The sequence below is a fragment of the Eptesicus fuscus genome, chromosome 4 (genome assembly GCF_027574615.1).
Source record: "Eptesicus fuscus isolate TK198812 chromosome 4, DD_ASM_mEF_20220401, whole genome shotgun sequence".
NCBI classification, from domain to species: Eukaryota; Metazoa; Chordata; class Mammalia; order Chiroptera; family Vespertilionidae; genus Eptesicus; species Eptesicus fuscus.
The window spans coordinates 23102407-23122991 of NC_072476.1; the positions used below are offsets into that span (position 1 = coordinate 23102407).

Here is a 20585-nt window from a genome sequence, read left to right on the forward strand (position 1 = left end):
CAATGAAGGGACTTGTGGGGCAGCAGCATGAAGAGGAGGCTGAAACCTGTGTCCTGAAAGGCCCCATTCTTGGATTTCCCTGCTCAAGGAGGAACTGAGTTGGAGAAATGAACAGATTGTGTGTGTATGCAAATGTGTTTGTGTGCGTGTATGTGTTCGTATATATGTATGCATGTGTGTGCATATTTATATATGTATGTATGCATTTTTATGTTCATGTTTTGTATATAGATGTATGTTGGAGTGTTTGTGTGTATGGATGTGTTAGTATGTTCTTATACATGTGTGTTTGCATGTGTGCAAGGTTCACAAAGGCAGCAATCATGCCTGTAGCACCCATTGGATCCTGGCCCACGCCTGGCACCAAGGAGGGCTCAGATGTCTGTGGCGATTGTGTCCACTGGTCCTCAGAGTTTGTGTGTGTGTGTGTATGTATGTGTATGTGGCTGTATGTGTATGTGGATGCATGGCAGTGGAGTGTCCCATCTGGAAACATTTATTACTTGTCAGGCTGCTCTGTGGAGCTGAGAATCACACCAAACAAGCCACACCCCATAGGTTGCTGCAGACCTTGGGTTCCTCCGGGGGTGACTGAGTCCGGGTTTTCCTGGGCGTGTGCAGGGAGGTGGCTCAGGGAGCTGATGTCCTCCTCCCATTGTGTTCCGTGTTCCCAGCAGCCTGACTTGCCACCTGGGCCTGCTTGCATGTTCAGCTCCAGCAGCTGGAGGCTGGGCTGTGGGGCGCCGGGACACCCCGACTCCTCTCCCCCGTCATTGTTTATCTGTGTTAGGAATCGAAGTTCGGAGAAGTGGGTTGTTAGACCCTAACTTACCCCTAAATCTGATGGCCGAGGCAGCCTGTGTTGGGCAGACCCTGGGCTGTCATCCCACCTGGGTCCCTTCATCCCTTGCGCAGACATTTATTAGGCATGCGCTATCCATGTGCTCAGTTCTGGGGCCACAGCAGTGTGTGAAATAGATGTGGTTCATGCCCTGCTGGTTACCTGTTATTCCATCACACCCGACCTGTCTTTAGTGTATTATGTCTCACAGTCGTGGGTGTTGGCCGGGCTTGGCTTAGTGGGTCTTACTTGAGGACTCTCCAAGTCGGATGGTTGCAGGGGCTCGAGTTTGACTTCCTCTCTCACTTGTCTGGTGGTGAACTCGGCTCCCGGCTGGAGCTCCGGCCGGGCGTGGCAGCTCCATGTGGTCTCCCTAGCGGCCGGGGCTCCCTAGCGTGGTAGCTGTGCGTGTTCCAAGAGAGGGAGCCAGGCAGAAGCCGCGTCACCTTTTTATGATCCAGTCCCGGAGTCGCACAGTGTCACTGCTGCCCTCCTCTCTCTTTTCATTTATCTTTATCATTGAAAGTATTACAGATGCCCCTTTTTGTCCCCCATTGACCCCTCCTCCCCACCTCCTCCACTCCCCAAGCCTTCACCCCACTGTCCTACTCTCTTTATTGATGCAATCACAGAAGTCTGCCTGGCAGCAAGGTGTGGGTACACAGACCCACCTCTAGACGGGGGAGTGGCCAGGTCTCACTGTGAGACAGCTGGTGGCATGGCAGGTGCTGTCTGGCCATCTTTGGAGAAGAGCGTCTGCCGCATGCCCTCAGGAAGCTTCTGGTCTCTTGGGAAGACGGAAGACAAATGACTATGGAAACAATTGAGATGAAGGCGGAGAAGCAGGTCCCGTGACTTTAGATTGGGAACTTTTCTCTTAGGGGCTGTCGCCCCTCCTTGCAGGACCTCAGTGTCCTCACTTGCAAAAGGATTGAGGCTCCACCTGATTGATACTCACCTCACCCTCCTCCCTGCCCGGGATGTGAGAAGGGGGGACACAGTCAGGTACCTTCTGTGCCTATCTCCCTGTCTCCCTCAGAGCTGGTGCCAGCGGACCTGAAGGATGGGAGAGGCCACCCCCTGCCTCTCTCCTGTGCCTCTAGCAGCAGTTCCTGTCGCCTGTCCTCAGAAAGGGCAGTCAGCCACGCCCTGAGGTGGCCAGGGCCAGGCGAGGCCTGGGTGGGAGCTGGCGGCACTCGGCTTCCCCAGGCGCCCTTGCTGAGTCACCCCGCCGGCCGGCCCCTCGCGTGACTCAGACGTCTATTCTGGCCCTGGTCTCCTGCCAGGGCTGCTCCTGTCCTCCAGGCGGCTGAGCATGGCGGACCAGGCTCCTGCTTGTCCCCGGCCTCTGTTCCTTTTTTCTGGCTGGTTCCTTTTATGAGGCTGCTGCTTAGGGGTGGGGGGGGCGGGTTCCCATTTGCAGTTGGGGACATCGTGGTCAAACGTGGTCCTGTGGCAGACCCTCACTTCTCAGAGTGGCATCCTGAGCCCGGCTGACTTAGCCTCATTTAACAAGATCCCGGGGGCATGGCTGAATGCACTGGTGCACCTTAGCTAAGAACCTCTCAGCTCATTTTACCGTGTACAATTTCACACGTACAGCGGAGTTGAAAGACCCGCACAGGGAGAACTCATCTAACCACCAACTAGAATCCACAGTTAACATTTTGCTAAACTTGTTTTATCACATAGCTATCCAGCCAGCCAGTCAACCCATTAATTTATTTTTGATATCTGAAACTTCCTTTGACATACATTAGTATTCTTCACCCAAACACTCCACCGTGCAAGTCATCAGCTAGAGTTCCCTATCTGTGTACAGCTTTTTTTCCTTCAAGTAGAATTTACGTACAGTGACATTGCTGAGTTTTGTTACCAATCAGTGAGTTTTTGATAAGTGAATAACAAGCCTCTCTTAAGATACAGAACATTACCTGGACTCCAGGAAGTTCCCTCCTGCCCCTCCATGGTTTGTCTCTACCACTCACATCCCAGAGGCAGCTGCTGAGTTTAGACTGTTTATGTGCTCATCGTAAACACCATTTTAAATTCCTTTCTCCGTTACACTTCTGGTCATTTAGTAATTCAGCGTTGTGCCGGGGCTGAGCTGGCTCTGGGTCCCTAGAGGTGAGCAAACGTAGGCTACCGCTCTTGAGGAGAGGTGGAGGGGGGCAGCCGGCTAATGAGCCAGCAGCTGCAGGATGGACAGGGGGCTCCGAGGCAGGGCGGTGCTGGGGCTCCAGGGCCAGCCAGCATCCAGGGGAGCGGATGCCTGAGTCAGAGAAAGGAGAGGCCTTGCCAGGCCAGCGACGTTGAAGGCTGGAGGGTGCACAGGAAAGCGCTCCGGGTACAGGAGCCAGCGTTTGCAAAGGACTGGCAACGTGATGGAATGTGGGAGTGAGTGGGAACTGCATGAATCCTGCTTGGCCGGGAGGGACGGGCCAGCGAGCCGAGCACTAAAGATCACGGGTGGAATAGTGTATCACTCTAAGGCCTTGGAATCCTGACCTGCTGGAAGGGTTTTCAGTGGGGGAGTGACACACTGGGAGGGGGCGTTCAGAGGACCCCTCCCACTGAAGACTTAGGAAGCCACTGTAGGAGCCCAGGCAGGTAGGGTGGAGGGTTGCCAGGGCGGTGACCCTGCGTGCCCTAGAGCATCAAAATCCAGGAAGAAATGGCTGAAGTCATGGGGAAAGGGCGGCGTGTATGTGGTGGGTGTTACAGTAGAAGAAACTGGTCCTGAGCAGGGAGGTGATTAGCACAGCTCGAAGCAGGAGAGGCAACAAAAACCAGCAGTGTTACAAGACATAGCAACACAATCTCTTTTATTGTTGGACACTTAAATCGTCCCAACCAGTAATAATGATAGCAGCCTGGTGTGCTGTTTTTATTTATTAATTTATGAATCCTGGAAGCAACCCAATGAGGTGGAATTATGAATCTCCCCCTGTTTTTGCTTGTTGTTAATCCACGTCCAAGGATATTTTTTTCTTTTTAAGAAGGTGTGGAAGGGAGGGGAGAAACAGAGAGAGAAACATCGATGTGAAAGAGACACAGCAATTGGTTTCCTCCAGCACATCCCCTGACCAGGGCCAGGATTTGAGCCTGGCTGAGGTGCATGCCCTTGACGAGTTGAACCCAGACACTCCAGTCCATGGGCCGACGCTCTATCCATTGAGCTAAACCAGCTAGGGCTCCCCCTGTTTCATGGTTGAGGACATGGAGGGCCAGAGTGGTGAAGTGTCTAGCCTAAGCCACAAAGCTGGATCCTGAGCCCTCTCACTGGGTCCGAACACCTGAGCCCGCTTGGCATCACCTGGAGGGCTTGTTAAAACACAGGTCTCTGGGCCCCACACCCAGAACTTCTGAGTCTGTAGATCTGGATGGGGCCCCAATAGTCACATATCTTTTTTTTTTTTTAATATGTTTTTATTGATTTTAGAGAGAGAGGAAGAGAGAGAAAAACATCAATGATGAGAATCATCGATTGGCTGTCGCCTGCACGCCCCGTACTGGGGATCGAGCCCGAGCCTGCAGCCTGGGCATGTGCTCTGACTGGGAATCAACCACTGAGCCACCCTGACTGGGCAGTATTTGCATTTCTAACAAATTCCCTGGCACTGTGGATGCTGGTGACGGGCCCACATTTCAAAAACTCCTTCTCTTAAGCTTTCCTCCTGTCTTACTCGCCCCTTACTCCTGGGCATTTAGGAAATGCAGAGTGGGAGTCACCGGCAGACAAGCAAACTACTGGTAAAGGTAGATTCTGAACCAGAAAAGAGGTGTGGGGACCTGGGCGAGGTCCCCAAACTGCCCTGTGTGAGAGGTAATGAATGTGAGTTCTCAGAGAACCAGTGCCTGGGGCTCTTGTATCAAATTGGTTTAATCCACAGGGTTTCTGGCCAGATCACCCAGAGCCAGATGCGGATGCCAAAGAACGCAGCTCTGTTTGCATACACCAGGCTCTCTCCTCCCGCCTCTGCCCGGGCTCGTGTGAATTACTCTCGCTTCTAAATGAAGGGGGCACCCGTCCACGAGCCTCCGTGCTGGGTCAGGAGTGAGTCCGCTTCGGTCTCAGAGGCCGGAAACCCCAAGCTGGCAGCTCTGCTTGTAACGAATGACACCGGAACATTCTGCTTGGTTCCGGTCGAATGGTCTGCTGTCTGCATCCTCATCCATGAGCCCTTTTCTTCTTCTTCTTTAATTCAATCCTCATTCTTGGCTACTGAAGCACTCCAGTTGTCTGTTATCAGAGAGGGACTTCCAGAACGTGGTTCCCAGTCGATACAGTATTTGCTTCTCTGTGCTGGCGATGGGGACCCTGTGTCAGCCCGACGTGACTTGTCGGTAATCTGAAAATCTGTGTTTGGATCCCTTGGAGGGAGGAGGGCTGGGGAGACGCGTTTGACGAAGCCCTCGGAGTATACACCTTAGAAACAGGAATGTCCGTGGTAATACCCGGCCTCACTGAATTTGCTGGGCGGATTTTCTCACAGGAGTTGGGCTTTTTAGGAGCCGGCGGGAGGATTGGTGTTCTCCCTCTGGGCCATCGTTCTTGCGGCCTCGTCTGTGCAAGGTTGTTCAGTCCGCAGGCTGCTGCGTGTTCGACCACAGCTGGAGTTGCCCGAGTTTGAAAGAAGGCCAGCATTTGTGAGGGCCCTGTGGGGATATGCCTAACACCCTGGCTATTTGTACCACGCGTCTGTGCAAATTAGAAAAGGATGACTCATCCCCCCCCTGGCTGGGTGACTTTGAGACAGGCCCTGCTTCTTTTAAGCTCCTCCCTGGCACGGGACCTGGCGGTCTTGTTGAGCTGGCACAGGTGCATTTCAGCCCCCACTTGCCCCGTCGGCCAGGTTTAACTTGCACACCTGTACTGCGCTGATGCCAAGACGGAAGGACGACGGGGTTTGGAGGCAGAAGGCTGTCCTTTGAGCTCTAGTTTCCCCGTTAATAATCATTGTGTCCTAGGGTGCTACGAGGTCTGGTGTGAGCAGGGCTCAGCCACCATGTTCAGACCGTAACTATCTGAGGCCTTGCAGACCACATGGTCTCTGTCAAAACTGCTCAACTCTGTCCTTGTAGCGGCCACGGACATTTGTAAATGAATGGGCATCACCGTGTCCCAATACAACTTTGCTTCCCAGCGGCCACCCATGGGCCTCCGTTTGCTGACAGGATATAAAGCATCTGGTCCAGGGCTCCGTACGTGACGGGCCTGCCAGAAATGGAAGGCGATGTTATTGTTCTCACTGTTGTTATTTATGCTAATACTACTGATACCATTTCTTGAGTTTTACTCTGTGCCAGGTACTGTTCTAAGTACTTAACGTTCTTTATCTCATTTAATCTCAGCACCACCAAGTACCGTGGCCAAGGTCCCATGGCTACTAAGTGGCAGAGCGGGATTCATACCCTCTAACTACCTAGCTCTGTGTTGCCTTACACATCAGCTACCCCTGTTCCGCCCCCCTTTCTCTCTCTAACATCCTGTTTTTTCCCTTTGTTTCAGTGCTCATTGTTTATCCTATATAATGAAAGGGTAATAGGCAAATCGACCAAACGGTGGAACAACTGGTTGGTATGACACGCACCAGGGCAGATGCTTAACTCCAGAAGCCAGGCTGACGCTGGCTAGTGCAGCTGTGGTGGCGGGAGCTTCTCCCACCTCAGCGGCAGTTTTAAGGATGTCCGACTGCTGGCTTAGGCATCCCTGAGGGCTCCTGGACTGTGAAAGGGCACAGGCCAGGCTGAGGGCCCCCCTCCTCCCCCACAGTGTACGAATGTCGTGCACCGGACCTCTAGTGCTTACATATTTACTTGGGTCTTGGTTTGCTTCCTGTCCATTTTCCCGTCAGTTGGGAGATTTTATGTGGTGCCCTCTCCTTCCTAGCTCTGTCCCCACCCCTTAGCTGCCTCCTGGCATATAGGCAGGGCCTCCCTAAATATTTGCTCAGGAAATAAATGAGTCATTGCCAGCTCTGCCCCACCCCTTCTCTGCCCGTGCTGCTTCACTTTTCACAATGGGTAGGAATTGGGCCACGCTCCAAGTGCCTTGGTGATTCCCTAATAATCCACCCACTTCCGGGAAAAAACAGCCTACAGAGCAAATACCACCACCTCCTCCACGTATAATATTGCTGCCTTAGGTTGGAAGAATTTAGCTTGTAACAGAGTCCCATGAACCTCATTTGACTTGTTCCTCCTTGTAGTCCTGTAAGGCAGGCTGAGCAGTAGGACAAACTGCTCCTATTTCCCAGGTGCAAAAACTGAGGCTTTGAGGTGAAAGGACTTGCCCTAGGTCAGTGGTCGGCAAACTCATTAGTCAACAGAGCCAAATATCAACAGTACAACGATTGAAATTTCTTTTGAGAGCCGAAAACCGACTTCTGTGCATGGGCCACGAAGTTTCAATCGCACTGTACGTCTGCGCCCGCACGTGGTATTTTGTGGAAGAGCCACACTCAAGGGGCCAAAGAGCCGCATGTGGCTCGCGAGCCGCAGTTTGCCGACCACGGCCATAGGTCATTCAGCTAAAAAATGGCAGGTCTGGGATTTGAACCTAGGTCTGTCTGGCTCCCCAGCGTGAACTTACTCTGCTTCAGGTTGGTCTGGAATGTAGGACTGTGGCCAGCTGCATCTGACTGATTTCGTTAAAAACATACTGATGCCAGGACCCCACCCTTGGTCTGGGTTGGGACCCTGGGCAGCTGGGCGACCTGTGGCTGCCAGGGCTGGGGACTTCCCCAGGCCTGGTGGCCCCCGAGTGGAGTCTGGTCGTTCTCAGCCCAGGATGTATGTTTGAATCACTGGGGAAGTTTGTCTTGATGGGAATTTTCACATGTGTACAAAAGCGGAGAGCATAGTAAAATGAACTGCCATGGACTCTTTACCCTGCATCACATGTGTAAAGATTTCAGTATGTATCTCTGAAAGATAAGGAATTTAAAAAACTTGTTTTTAATTTTCACCTGAGGATATATTTAAAAAAATTTTTTTTATTAATTTTTAGAGAGAGAGGAAGGTAGAGGGAGAGAGAGAGAGAAACATCAATCTGAGAGAGAAACACCCATGTGAGATAGAAACATTGATGGCCACCTCCCACATGCATCCTGACTGGGGATGGAGCCTACAACCCGGGCATGTGCACTGGCGGGAATTGAACCAGTGACCTTTCAGTGCATGGGATGATACTCAACCCACTGAGCCACACCGGGCAGGGCAGGGATTTTAAATTTTTAATAACTTTTTATTTTGAAATAACTCACAAAAACTTGCAAGATTTACAGAGTTCCTGTGTACCCTTTACCCAACCTGCCCCAGTGATAGTATCTAAAAGAGTATGATTTTAAACAATACGACTAGTATCTTTAATGTCATCAAATATTTCCATACTCTATTGTGGTTGCAACCCGGTGCACTTTCTTACGTCCTATCATTCCTTCATTTATTAGCTGGACTCTTTCTAGGCAAAGACCCTTCCCCTCATCTCTTTGGTCCCCCTCTGGTGTAGGTCAGTTAGCAAAGGCGGGGAAAATGCTTGTGTCCTACGTGTTTTCTGTGTTCAGAATGACTTGGTTCACTAGCATCTTTTATCGGTGACATCAAGAAGTGTTTTTGTTTTTTTCCCAGTACCAGTATGAACTTGTGTATTTAAACACGTGATGTGTTTCAGTTCATTCTGTTGACTGTCCTTATGGCAGCTCAGATTGTCCCTCTGTGGGCCAGTGGGAGCCACGCCTGATTGCTCCCGAGGCCTTTTAGCAACCCTACTCAGCTTTAGTTTCCTTGGTGTTGGGTGTTACACGGTGTTCTAGGCTTATCTTATACATTTCCTGCCCAGCCACTTTGCCAAGGAGATTGTGGGAGCTAAAAACAAAGACTCAAATGCCCTGGTCGCACCCCAAACCAGCTTAATCGGAATCTCTGCGGGGTGGGGCCCAGGTATGGTGTTTTCTAAAAGCGCTCCCAGCCCCGATGGAAAACCACGGGGCCCGAGGGTCTCTCAGGGCCTCATCTTTGAAAAATGCTGGCACCTTGAGCACCATCCTCAGCCGAAGAGCTCATCGCTGCACGGTGACCCCTTCACTAAAGCTGGTAGCTGAGAATGTAGAGCTGAACGTTTCAGCAGTGAAAGCCGGTGTGTGTGTGTGTGTGTGTGTGTGTGTGTGTGTGTGTGATCCCAGGGGCGCCGGTGTGTGTGTGTGTGTGTGTGTGTGTGTGTGTGTGATCCCAGGGGCGCCGGTGTGTGTGTGTGTGTGTGTGTGTGTGTGTGTGTGTGTGTGTGTGTGAGATCCCAGGGGCGCCGGTGTGTGTGTGTGTGTGTGTGTGTGTGTGTGTGTGTGTGTGTGAGATCCCAGGGGCGCCGGTGTGTGTGTGTGTGTGTGTGTGTGTGTGTGTGTGTGTGTGATCCCAGGGGCGCCGGTGTGTGTGTGTGTGTGTGTGTGTGTGTGTGTGTGTGTGTGTGTGTGAGATCCCAGGGGCTCCACGCTGCTGTCCCTCCCCTTGTCTGTGTGTTGTCGAACTGGAGCTCTCTCTGCGCCTTGGGGAAAGCGGTTCTCTGAGAGCCTGCTGAGAATCTGTCCCTGTCCCCATAGCCCTTTGGATGAAGACCCAGATTCTGTACGTGGCCTCCAGTGTAGACTGCCCACACCCCCTCTTAGTCCCTGGAGCGGGTTACGCCCCCATATACCACCAGGCCTTTGCACAGGCTGTTCTCACTGCGGAGCCGCCTTGCCGCTCCCCTTCACTTCATTGTCCTGTCTCGCTCTTCAGACCTCACCTTGCACATCTTCCTCAGGAACCCCTTCCCGGACCTCCTTCACTGGGTCAGGCCCCAGCCCCTGTCGGCTCTCTTAAATACTGTGAGCCCAGGAAGATACCCGTGATCCCCCTGACATACCCTTGGGGTGTGATCCCCATCGCCGTTGCAGATTTGTATTTGTTCACGGGATCATTTATTAACGTCTCTCTCTGGGGCCTGACTGCAGCTCACATCCTGGTTCTGCCACTTCCTGCTGGGGACCCTGGGCCAGTCATTTCACCCCTGGGCTCCTCAGTGTCTTCTGTTACAAAAGGAGGTTGATGTTTTTACCTACTTCATTAGGAGGTGATGAAGATCGAATGAGATAATTTGTGTAAAGAGCTCAGAATAGAGCTAGCTAGTAGGGAATGTTAGCAGGTGATGTCATGCTTATTACCACTACCACCTTTCTAAAGGGGGCTTATGTCTGTTCGTTGAGATTTGTGTACACGGTGCTAGGCACACAGTCGATGCTCAGAAAATACTTGAATGAATGAACGCGTGGAGTGAAGGGGGGTCAGCAGTAGCACCGCGCTCATTGGGCTGCTGTGGGGATACAAGATAAGGCCCTGTACCGTTTTTACACTTAGTAGACGCTCACATATTTGCCGGGTGAAACTGCGAGAGCTGCCATGGGTTTATTTAAGGCTCGGGAGAGGCATCCTTTCAGGGTGCAAATTAGTGGCGTGAGAGTGGCTGCTGGTCCTCTGGGAGGAAGAGCGGGCTTCCGAGTGCTATCAGCGACGAGACGCGGAATCATTCACCCTCCCCGCCCTGTGTTTCTCTCCACTAGAATCCTTGCCCGGAGTCTGGTGCGTCCTTCCTTTCCAGGATCTCCTTCTGGTGGATCACAGGGTAAGGCCTGGCCCTCCTGCCCTGGGTGCGGGGGAAGAGAGGAGTTGCGGGGGGAGGGAGTGTGTGGCATAGCTGTGCCCTGAGTGTGCCTGCCCCGGACATGGGTCTCAGAGACACCGACCTTGTCCCCACCGTCACTTGGACCTCTGTGGACGGCTTGGCCTAGCGCAGCTGCATGCTCTTGTCTTAGCTTTGGGTTTGGGTATTTTTCAACATTAGGAATAATTACTATCATTGGCATTGTTTCAAACCCTTCACCATCCGAAACGTAATGTACAGGCAACGTAGGGAATGTGGGTAAGAGAAACATGCATAGATCAACAACAGAAAGCACCAGAAGGCAATCACAGTCAACAGTTCGATAAGCTCTCTTCTGCTTTTTGTGTGTGTGTGTTTGTTTGTTTTTGCATATTCCTCCCCCTCCCCCACATGGTCAGAATCTTACTGGGGATTTTTTGAAACCCCCCCGCCCCATCAGCATTGTTCCTTGTCTTTATAAAGTTTTTACAAAAAATTTTTTTAAATTAAATACTTTTCAGACCTAATTATTTTTCAAATTATTGTCAAAGGACACCATTGGGACAGTTAGTATAATTGAAATTTTTAAGTTTTTATTGATTTTTAGCAAGAGAGAGGAAGGGAGAGGGATAGAAACATCAATGAGAGAGAAACATCACCAATCAGCTGCTTCCTGCATGCCCCCTACTGGGGATTGAGTCCACAACCAGGCATGTGTCCTGACTGGGAATCGAACCGCTGGCCTCTTGGTTCCTAGGTCGATGCTCAACCACTGAACCACACTCGCCAGGCAAGGGACAGTTAGTATAATTTAAATATGGACTGTGGGCTATGCCATCCATGCTGGTATTTCTGAGTTTGATGATTGTTCCCTGGTTATATAAGAACATGTCCTTTTTGTTAGGGGGAAGGATGCACACTGATATTTAGGGGTAAAGTGTTTAGAGTCTGCAACCTACTTTGAAATGGTTCAGAAAAGAATGTGTTCACACAAGTGTGTTTATAGAGACAGAAAATGATACAGCAAACTGGGGAACGAGATGAAGGGTAGATGGGAATCCTTTGTATAATTCATGTGAGTTTTCTGAAAGTTTGAAATTCTTTTAAAACAGCACGTTTAAATATTAGGTTTACTTTTTCCTATGAAAGTGTTCAAACATGTAGAAAGACTAGTCCAATAAACCTCACTAAATTCACCACCCAGATGTAAAGTACATTGGAGCCATCCTGGTCTTTTCCCTCCTAAATATTCTGTATGTATCTCTAAAAAAATGAGGCCATTTTTCCTGGGTGACCTGACAGAATTTAGCAATAATTATTCAGTGTACCCACACGTCCGTCCACATCCAGATTGTGCCAGTCACTCAGCTGCCTTGGGCGCGGGGCTGCCATGAGGTGGCGGTGGCGGGCGGGTGCGGTGAGGGCCATTGTCCACTTCTTCTCGACTCTCACCGCCTCCCTCCTTGTGTTCCTGCCCCAGGTTGATGGTCCGGGGCTACCGCCAGCCCCTGGAGAGCACTGACCTCTGGTCCCTGAATAGGGAGGACATGTCATCACAAGTTGTGCCCATTTTGGTCAAGAACTGGAAGAAGGAATGTGCCAAGTCCAGAAAGTAAGTGTGAGTCCTGCTGTCACGGGGGAAGCCAGATGCACTCTGGGACCAGTGCTCACCCCCTTCCCCGACCGGGAGGAGATAAAGCAGAAGTATTTGCAGGGTCTCTGGGCCGTGGGAGGGAGTTAGGATCTGACCCCATGTGCGGGGAGAAGGAAGAGGTGGGTTTCAGGTAGGGCAGTGGCACGGGGTGAGTTCTGCTCTATAACCACCCTGGGACTGCCCTGGGGCAGGTGGATCACGGGCCGGGGGGAGGGGGGAGCAGGATAGGGGATGTCGAGACACTGGAGGGGGAGACGCTGGCGGGCTTCAGAGTTGCCTGAGTCCCTATTTTGCGCTGGAGGCTTTGTTTCCTAGGCAGAGAGCTTTCTGAGAATTCAGCGAGATAAACATCACCCGATAAGTTACCTGTCATTGGATAAGCCCTGTGAAAACCCTGGGCAGGTACTGGTGTGCAGGCTGTGTTTATTCCTCTTGCTGGCCGGGCTGGGCGCTTGCATCCCGCCTGGGAGAACATGCTGAGAAACGGCTCGTTGGGCCACCCGCGGGGTGCTGGCTCCATTAGCACCTTGGCCTTTTGGGGGGGGGGGGACGGTCTCAGCTTGGGCGCTCGCTGCCTCGGGTCGGGACTCTGGCATGTAGGTCACTTACTCTGTTCCCAGAGGCGTGAGCCAGATCTAGCACCTGTAACCCCTGTGGAGGGACGGACAGGGTGGGGGTGAGAGGAGAGTCCGGTTCTAGGAATTTCGGGGTATGGCCTCTTGCAGTGAGGCCTCTTCAGTTAGCTGGAGACCAGTGTAACCTGTGTGGCTCGGCTGCTGGGTGTCCCGGGCCTTCTGGGGAGCAGGCAGAGGCATCCGGGCAGGGGGTCTGGCTTGGCTTCTTGCTCTCGGGTCTCCACAACCCAGTCCCTCTCACTCCTCTCTTTAGCCTTGGGTGACTCCTCTCCAAAGTCAGGTCTAGCTGCTTCTTCCCCTCTCCCCACCCCATCCCCACCTTTTAAATTGCAGTGCTTCATTGGTTTCTATCAAATAGTTTCGAGTTTAACAGAATGGAGTGGAGATTTCTCTTTGATTCTTGGCCTCCTGTAGGTTAAGGCCATGGTGGACTGTGGTTCCTGCTGGCAGGACTATAAAAATTTCATTGGCTCTGGAAATGAGTTTGGCAGTTTTTTAAAACGTTAGTTATTGTACCACCAGCCATTCTTCTTCTAGGTGTGTAACCCAAGATAACTGGAGACGTGTTCACAAAAGACTTGTAGAGCAGCTTTGTGTGCGAGGGCCAAGCTGGAAGCCACCCAAACATCCACTGACAAGGGAACAGACATAGAAAACATGGTGTAGCCATGAAGGGAATACATTAGAACAAAAGAAAGGAATTATCTCTTGATACACTTGACAACACAGAAATGTCTCAAAATAATTATGCCGAGTGAACAGAGCCCGATAAGAGTGCATACTAGGAGGTTCCATCTATACTAATAAGAGGGTAATATGCTAATTAGACTGGGAGACCTTCTGGACATCCTTCTGGACAAAGCCATGGTGGCAGGGCTGAGGCAGAGGTGGTTAGGGGCGATCAGGCCAGGAGGGGAGGGCAGTTGGGGGCGATCAGGCCGGCAAGGGGGGCCAGTTTGAGGCAAGCAGGCCGGCAGGGGGGGGAAGGGCAATTGGGGGCGAGCAGGCCAGCAGTGGGGGGCAGTTGGGGGCAATCAGGCCAGCAGGGAGTGGCAGTTGGGGGCAAACAGGCCGGCAGGCAGAGTGGTTAGGGGCGATCAGGCAGGCAGGCAGGTGAGCAGTTAGGAGCCAGTGGTCCCGGATTGTGAGAGGGTGCAGGCCGGGCTGAGGGACCCCCCCGCCCCCCCGCCTATGCTTGAATTTCATGCACTGGGCCACTAGTTATATATAATTCTAGAAAATGGAAACCATTGTAGAGTAACAGAAATCAGATCAGTGGTTGCCAGGATGGGGGAGAGGTAGAGAGGTGGGCTGGGACCTTTGGGGACGATGGATTTGTTCTTTATTTTGATTTCCCTCGTGGACTCACAGGTGTATGTATACATGTGTCAAAGCTTGTCACATTGTACACTTTAAATATGTGCAGTTGATCGTATATCAGTTATACCCCCAATAAAACTGTATATTAAAGAAGTAGTAGTGTTTAAAGAAAGGGTGACAGTTTTACTTAATTGTCTCTGGTTCACAAAGGAATGCATATAGCAAATAACAAATAAAAAACAAAAGAAAACAAAACTTCCCAAAATATGCATGTTAAGCAGTGGTTCTCAACCCTCAGACTCGTCATCCCCTTGAAGACAAAGATTTTGTAACAGCTCCTTCACTGGATTTGTCAAATGAACTCAAAAAGAGTCTGGAGACTTTGGCTAGAAATAAATGATAAAGGTTTATTTAAGGGTTTTAGGACCTGCAAACCAGGAGCACAGCTGGGCAATACCTAAGAGTGTGTTACCGGGACCCCAATGTTTATGAGTCCGTCGGCCTGCACACACTGGTCCAAAGAAATGCATGAGCAGGAGTTCCCAGTATAGAAAGAAAAATAGTTTAATACTGAATTGGCCAGATGGGAAGCTAATGCTTGAGACCGGACTCCCGAAGGCCTGTAGGTTCAGATTATATAGGGCAGAATCAACAAGGCATCGCAGGTTACGGCGTGTGGGGTCCTGCTGGGGGCTGGCCGGTCCAAGGAGCGGGAAGGATAAGAAATCATTCCGTCAGGTCTTGAGGACAGTTCTGAGGTCGGCTCCTGAGTCCCTCAGTCTGGTCTGCTGGGAAGGTAGCCAGGGGAGCTGGAACAGAGCTGAGGCCAAGCAGGATGTTATCTTTAGCCTGCCAGAGGGTCGGGCCTGGTGATCCTTAGTCAGGTCTGGGCTACTGTCTTCTGCTGTGTCAGCGGTTGCCGATAATGGGGGAGGGAGGCTAGGTCTCTGAGGGGTACAGAGAAGAAAGAGATAGGGTTTCTAGTGCTAGGGTTTAAAACTTACTTGATCAAAGTCATAAGGACCCTCGCTTTCAAGAAGAAAGAAAAGCTAGGAATCCTGATAGTAAACGGTACATTCTTGAGAAGAATCAGTCCTGCCCTCTTAGCCTCTGGATTGGTCCGAGATGGGAATCCTCTAGATCAGCGGTCGCCAACCTTTCGGACCTCATGGACCACCCCAGTGGTCCAGGGACCACCGGTTGGCAACCATTGCTCTAGATGACAGCTGGTCTGGATCCTGGACGTCAGGTGGTCTGGATATGTGAACATTCTTTCCTTAGTCCTCCAGGGGTGTCAGAGGGTTACCTGGAGGTCTGATGTATATCCAGGTATTGACACGGGGTGGGTCAGACCGGACCTGGGCTCAGCAGCCTCGGTTCTTGAGGTCTGGTTAGGAAAGAATTCAGAGTCAAGACTCAAACTCTCAGAGAACATTTATTTGGAGAAATCACAGAGGTAGAAGAATTGAGTGTAGAAAACAAGTTATCGAGGTAAAGGAAGGGCCCTGGGAGCTTAGAAGTGAGGAAGGTAAAGGTGACACACCTGGGGGGAGAGGTGGGAGAGGGGGAGGAGAAAGGCACGGGCATGCTCCTGGGTGCTCTCTCCTAAGGGTTTTTGTGTGTGTGTTTTTAAAACAGGAAGATGAGTGAAAGAAGCCAGTCCTATAGGATACCTATAGTATGGTTCTATTTTCTTTTTTTTAAAAAAAATATATTTTATTGATTTTTTACAGAGAGGAAGGGAGAGGGATAGAGAGTTAGAAACATCTATGAGAGAGAAACATCGATCAGCTGCCACCTGCACACCCCCTACTGGGGATGTGCCTGCAACAAGGTACATGCCCTTGATCAGAATCAAACCTGGGACCCTTTAGTCCGCAGGTCGACGCTCTATCCACTGAGCTAAACCGGTTAGGGCTCTCCTAAGGGTTTTAAGGGCGAAGATTTTAGGGGAGGTCCCGGGGAAGATCTCAATAGAATATTCAGCAGTTTTCCAGGTGTGTCCTTTCAGGGTCAGGGTCTCCACTGATTGATTACTTGGTGGCAGAGCAGAGGGTCATTATTCAATGAAGCTAGCCCTGAGATCAGCCAGGGTAGGGGTCATCAGGGGTCATTATTCATTGTAGCTGGCCCTGAGGTCAGCCAGGGCAGGGGTCATTATTCAGTGTAGCTGATCCTGAGGTCAGCCAGGGCAGGGGTTATTATTCAATGCAGCTGGTCCTGAGGTCAGCTGTGGCATAGCTTGTCTGGTTTTGCTTTTCTGGGCTTGGAGCTGAAATACAACTGAGGCCTAGATGTTATCTCGAGGGAGGAAAGATCAGGGGGTCCAAACCTCAGGACACATGACGGCGATATGCTCCATGAGGTAAGGTCACCCCGGGGCAAGGTCCCATCTTACAGTTGTCCTTTGTCAGGCATCTGTGGCTTTCCACCCTGGTGACCTTCTGTACCCAGCCCATTGTCCTTGCTCTGCTCATGTCTAACTGCCTACCACATCAGGACTGGCACGCTCAATCGATCAGTTCCCAGGATAGTTCAAACAGGAATGGAATTATTTCCTCAGGCCTCAATCTCCTTGTTTTTAGGAATTTTGCAGTTCAACTCTAGTGACTTCATTTTATTTCTTCACTCTATTCCTCAGCTTAAGGAAAAATATAGATAAAAATAACCTGACACTTATCCAATTTAAAAAATCAACATACTGCTAAAGCTCTCACTAGACCTTAAAGGAAAACTAAAAGGTGAAGGATTTATAATAAACGGCACATGTTTCAGTGTGTAAATGTTCAGGCGTGCAGTAGAATATAACTCAGGAGTCGCTGCTGGCTCCTTAGGGGAGACTTGTTTGCAGCAGCTCAGCCGACCGGTCTGTGGTTCTGGAGACCTGATCCACCAGCACCCTCACAGACCAGGAGTTTGCTAAGTGGTCACCAACGCTTGGCAAAGTTCCTAACCAATTAGAGTCTTTCCCTAATTTGCACAGTCATTGCTTTCCTAAAAATATAACTTGAGGCGTATTTAAACTTACAAAAAAGAAAAGGCACACTGTGTGTGGATTTATGTCGGAAGATGGCATTGGATTCTAGACTTCGGTAATTCCAGGCCTTTCACCTGCATGGCCGCCCGCCAGCTTCTTCCTTTGGGACTGTTCCTACCTCACAGGCCGTCTGGTCTCGGTCTCAGTAGGTGGGACCATCAGAGAATGCAAATTTGCAAAACACAGGCTTCCCCCTTGAGAAGCCTGTGTTTTTTGAGGAAGGAAAAGCACTAAAACAAAACAAAACAAAACAAAAAGGTAACATAAAAAGGAAGAACGCCTTGAACATTTGCATCTGTGACGTTGAAGTCCTGCCAGGGCTGTGCTTTCCCAGGAGGGCTCCTTGAGAGGTGGTGGTGGTGGTGATGGAAATGTGCCTCAAGTTGGTAAAATCCTTTCTCCGCGACTGGAGATCACATCCGCCCTTCTGTGTTATTTGGGTATTATGGGTCCAAGATCGCGCTCAGAGTATATCCAGAAATGTGGCACTTTCATCAGGCTAAGACCACTTTAAGTGTGAGATTTCTCCTTTGCCAAAAGATGAAAGACCTTATTTAACCCAACGACAGACAGAGCCGTCCGTAGCTCCTCACTGCTGCTTGGTGGGTCCAAGGCCCTCCCAGCCTGCTCTCCCTCCCCCTGGCTATCTCGAGGCTCTGGCTTCCCGGAGGAGGTGTCCTCGCTCTTTTCAAAATCCTTAGTCCCGGGCCTTGCTCACCTGTTCCCTGTGCCCGGAGCCCCCTTCACCTCCCCAGCTGGGCCTGTTCCCTTAGCCTGCAGGCGTTGCTCCCACGGGCTGTGGAGACCCATTTCTCTCAGGAGCTCCTTGATGGTGGGGCCCTCCCCCCAGGGCATGTGTTCAGTCCATTCATAGATGAGTGACGTCAAAATCCTGTCGAGTCTGCAAGTTCCTTTTTCTTCCGGTTTCCAGATTCCTTACCTGTTTCTGTTCCCCTGTTCCAGGCAGTTCCTCCCTATTCAGACCTTCCCCTTTAACTTTCCATTCCCCTCCTGCTCGCTTCCCCCTTCCCGGAGTGCCTTCCTCACAGGCCCCTTGTCACTGTGTGTTTTCCCCCTGACCAGGCCTTAGCTGATCCTTTCCACCGTTCTTGACCTCTTCCCCCAGGCCTGAGCCGCCCTCCTTTCTGCCTGCCCAAAACCTTCTCCTATTCCTTTGGCAGCCCGTCTCCCAGCCACAGAAAACAGCCCTGGGTTAGCCAGGCCACGCCGGCCCAGGGCCAGGGCCCAGCTTGGAAAGTGGCACAGAGAATGAATGGGGGAGGGCTGAGCCACTCCCTTCCTCTCTGCCGGCTGCCTTCTCCTTGCCAAGAAGGCATGTGTGCCGAAAGAAATACCAAACCCAGCCAGAAACCGGGGAAAGTCGGTAAAGTGGGCAGGGAAGGACCTTACGTGGTCACACAGACAGCACAGAGCACAAATAATCCTCTGTGGCCTGTGGAATAGTATTCCTCTTCTCCAAAGATGTCCACGTCCTGATCCCCAGAACCTGTGACTATGTCACCTCCCATCGCAGAGGGACTTGGCGGGTGGGATTGAGTGGAGGATTTTGAATGGGGAGACTGTTGTGTATTGCGTGGGCCAAATAATCACGTGTCCTTATAAGAGGGAGACAGGAGGTCAGAGAGAGAGGAAGCAGGGAGGGGCGGGGGGGATTGCTATGCTGCTGGTTTTGAAGGCAGAGGAAGGGGCTTCGAGCTGGGACTGTAGGCAGCTTCTAGAAGCTGGACTGGCAGGGAAGCTGGTTCTCCCGAGAGCCTCCAGAGCAACGCAGCCCTGTGTGCCCACGTAGGTCTCCGACCTCCGGGAGTACGAGGTGATAAGTTTGTGCTGTTCTAAGCGCCCTAGTTGGTGGCAGCTTGTTACGGCAGCCACAGGAAGTTGTGCAGCTTCACGCACAGCTTACACTTCACTCTGGGTGCAGTGGAAAGTCGTCGGTGGGGTTGGAGGAGGAGAACGATGAGTTTTTAGGATGGTCCCACTGGCTGCTGTCCCGGGCGTTGGTTGTAAGGGAACAAGCACGGGAGGAAATGGGGAGTGGCGAGGCCGTCCTGGCAGTGGTCACTTGCTCGGGTGGAGGCTGTGGAGATGGGAGGAGTGGACAGATGACTACATACATCCCATGTGTGGAACGACAGGACACAGGCCTGATCAGATCTAGGAGACTGAGGGGGTTGGGGTCCGGGATGAGTCCCATGTTTCGGGTCCTTTCCTGGGGCAGGGAGCACAGAGGAGAAAGACCAGGACTTGACAGGGCCTAGACTAGGGCCCCCAGTTTGGAGTGGGACACGGCCAAGGCAGGTGGGAAGGCTGTGGTCTCCGGGGGCAGTTTCTCATGGTCCAGATGGGCAGATGCGGCATAGAGGTGACATAGAAGTGTGACAAGCAAGAGTCCCCTGTAATGAAGAGATCAAGCAAAGAACTTGTATGCATACGTGCATAACCCATGGACACCGACAATAGGGTGGTGAAGGCCTGGGGCAGGAGGCGGGGTCGGACTAGACAGGGTCAATGGGAGGGAAAAAGGGAACGTACTTAATACTTTCAACAATAAAGACTAAAAAAAAAAAAAAGCAACAAAAGCAAACACAAAATGTTCTGGGGCAGTGGTCAGCAAACCGTGGCTCGCGAGCCACATGCGGCTCTTTGGCCCCTTGAGTGTGGCTCTTCCACAAAATACCACGTGCGGGCGCGCATGTACAGTGCGATTGAAACTTCGTGGCCCATGCGCAGAAGTTGGTTTTCGACTCTCAAAAAGAAATTTCAATCTTTGTACTGTTGCTATTTGGCTCTGTTGACTAATGAGTTTGCTGACCACTGTTCTGGGGGGAAAAAGATCAATTCAGGGAAGAAAAAAAAAGAGTCCCCTGAAATCAAATGCTATTCAGCGAACTCATATGCTGTGGAAGAAGTTTGTAAGTTGTAAATGTTAGGGTTGGGTGGGGATGAAGCTTGGAGTCCAGGCTTAGCCATTTGAGGATGTTGTTTTCACTGCATTTTGGTAGATGGGAGCTAGGGGTATATCTGCTGCTGCATAGCAAATTACCCCCAAACCCAGCAGCTGAAAGAACAGTGTCCATTCACTGAGTCAGGGATCCAGGAGCGGCCTAGCTGGATGGTTCTGGCTCAGCGTCTCTCATGAGGTTGCAGTCAGCAGTCAGGGCCGCGGTCCTCTGCAGGCTCAGCTCGGGCCACAGGATCTGCTCCAGGTTGCCTATGGCTGGCAGGTTAGTGCTGGCTGCTGGCGAGGTCTCACCACGGGGGCCTTTCCAGGGGGCTCATTGAGTGCCCTTGCAACATGGCAGTTGGCTTTGCCCAGAGTGAATGACCTTAGAGATAACAAGGTGAAAGCCACAGCGTGTCCTGTGGTCTAATCTCACACGTGATGCTCCACCGTTTCTGCA

At 51.4% G+C, this 20585-nt stretch overlaps 1 protein-coding gene across 1 annotated transcript in view; it reads left to right on the forward strand.

The window, feature by feature from the left end:
* ABCC1 (ATP binding cassette subfamily C member 1) overlaps positions 1-20585 on the forward strand; it is a 152242-nt gene that overhangs the window by 57819 nt on the left and 73838 nt on the right. The window contains exons 6-7 of the mRNA XM_054714773.1: positions 10438-10499; positions 11998-12129. Of these exons, the coding sequence (XP_054570748.1) occupies positions 10438-10499; positions 11998-12129 (194 nt within the window). The remainder of the gene's footprint in view (positions 1-10437; positions 10500-11997; positions 12130-20585) is intronic.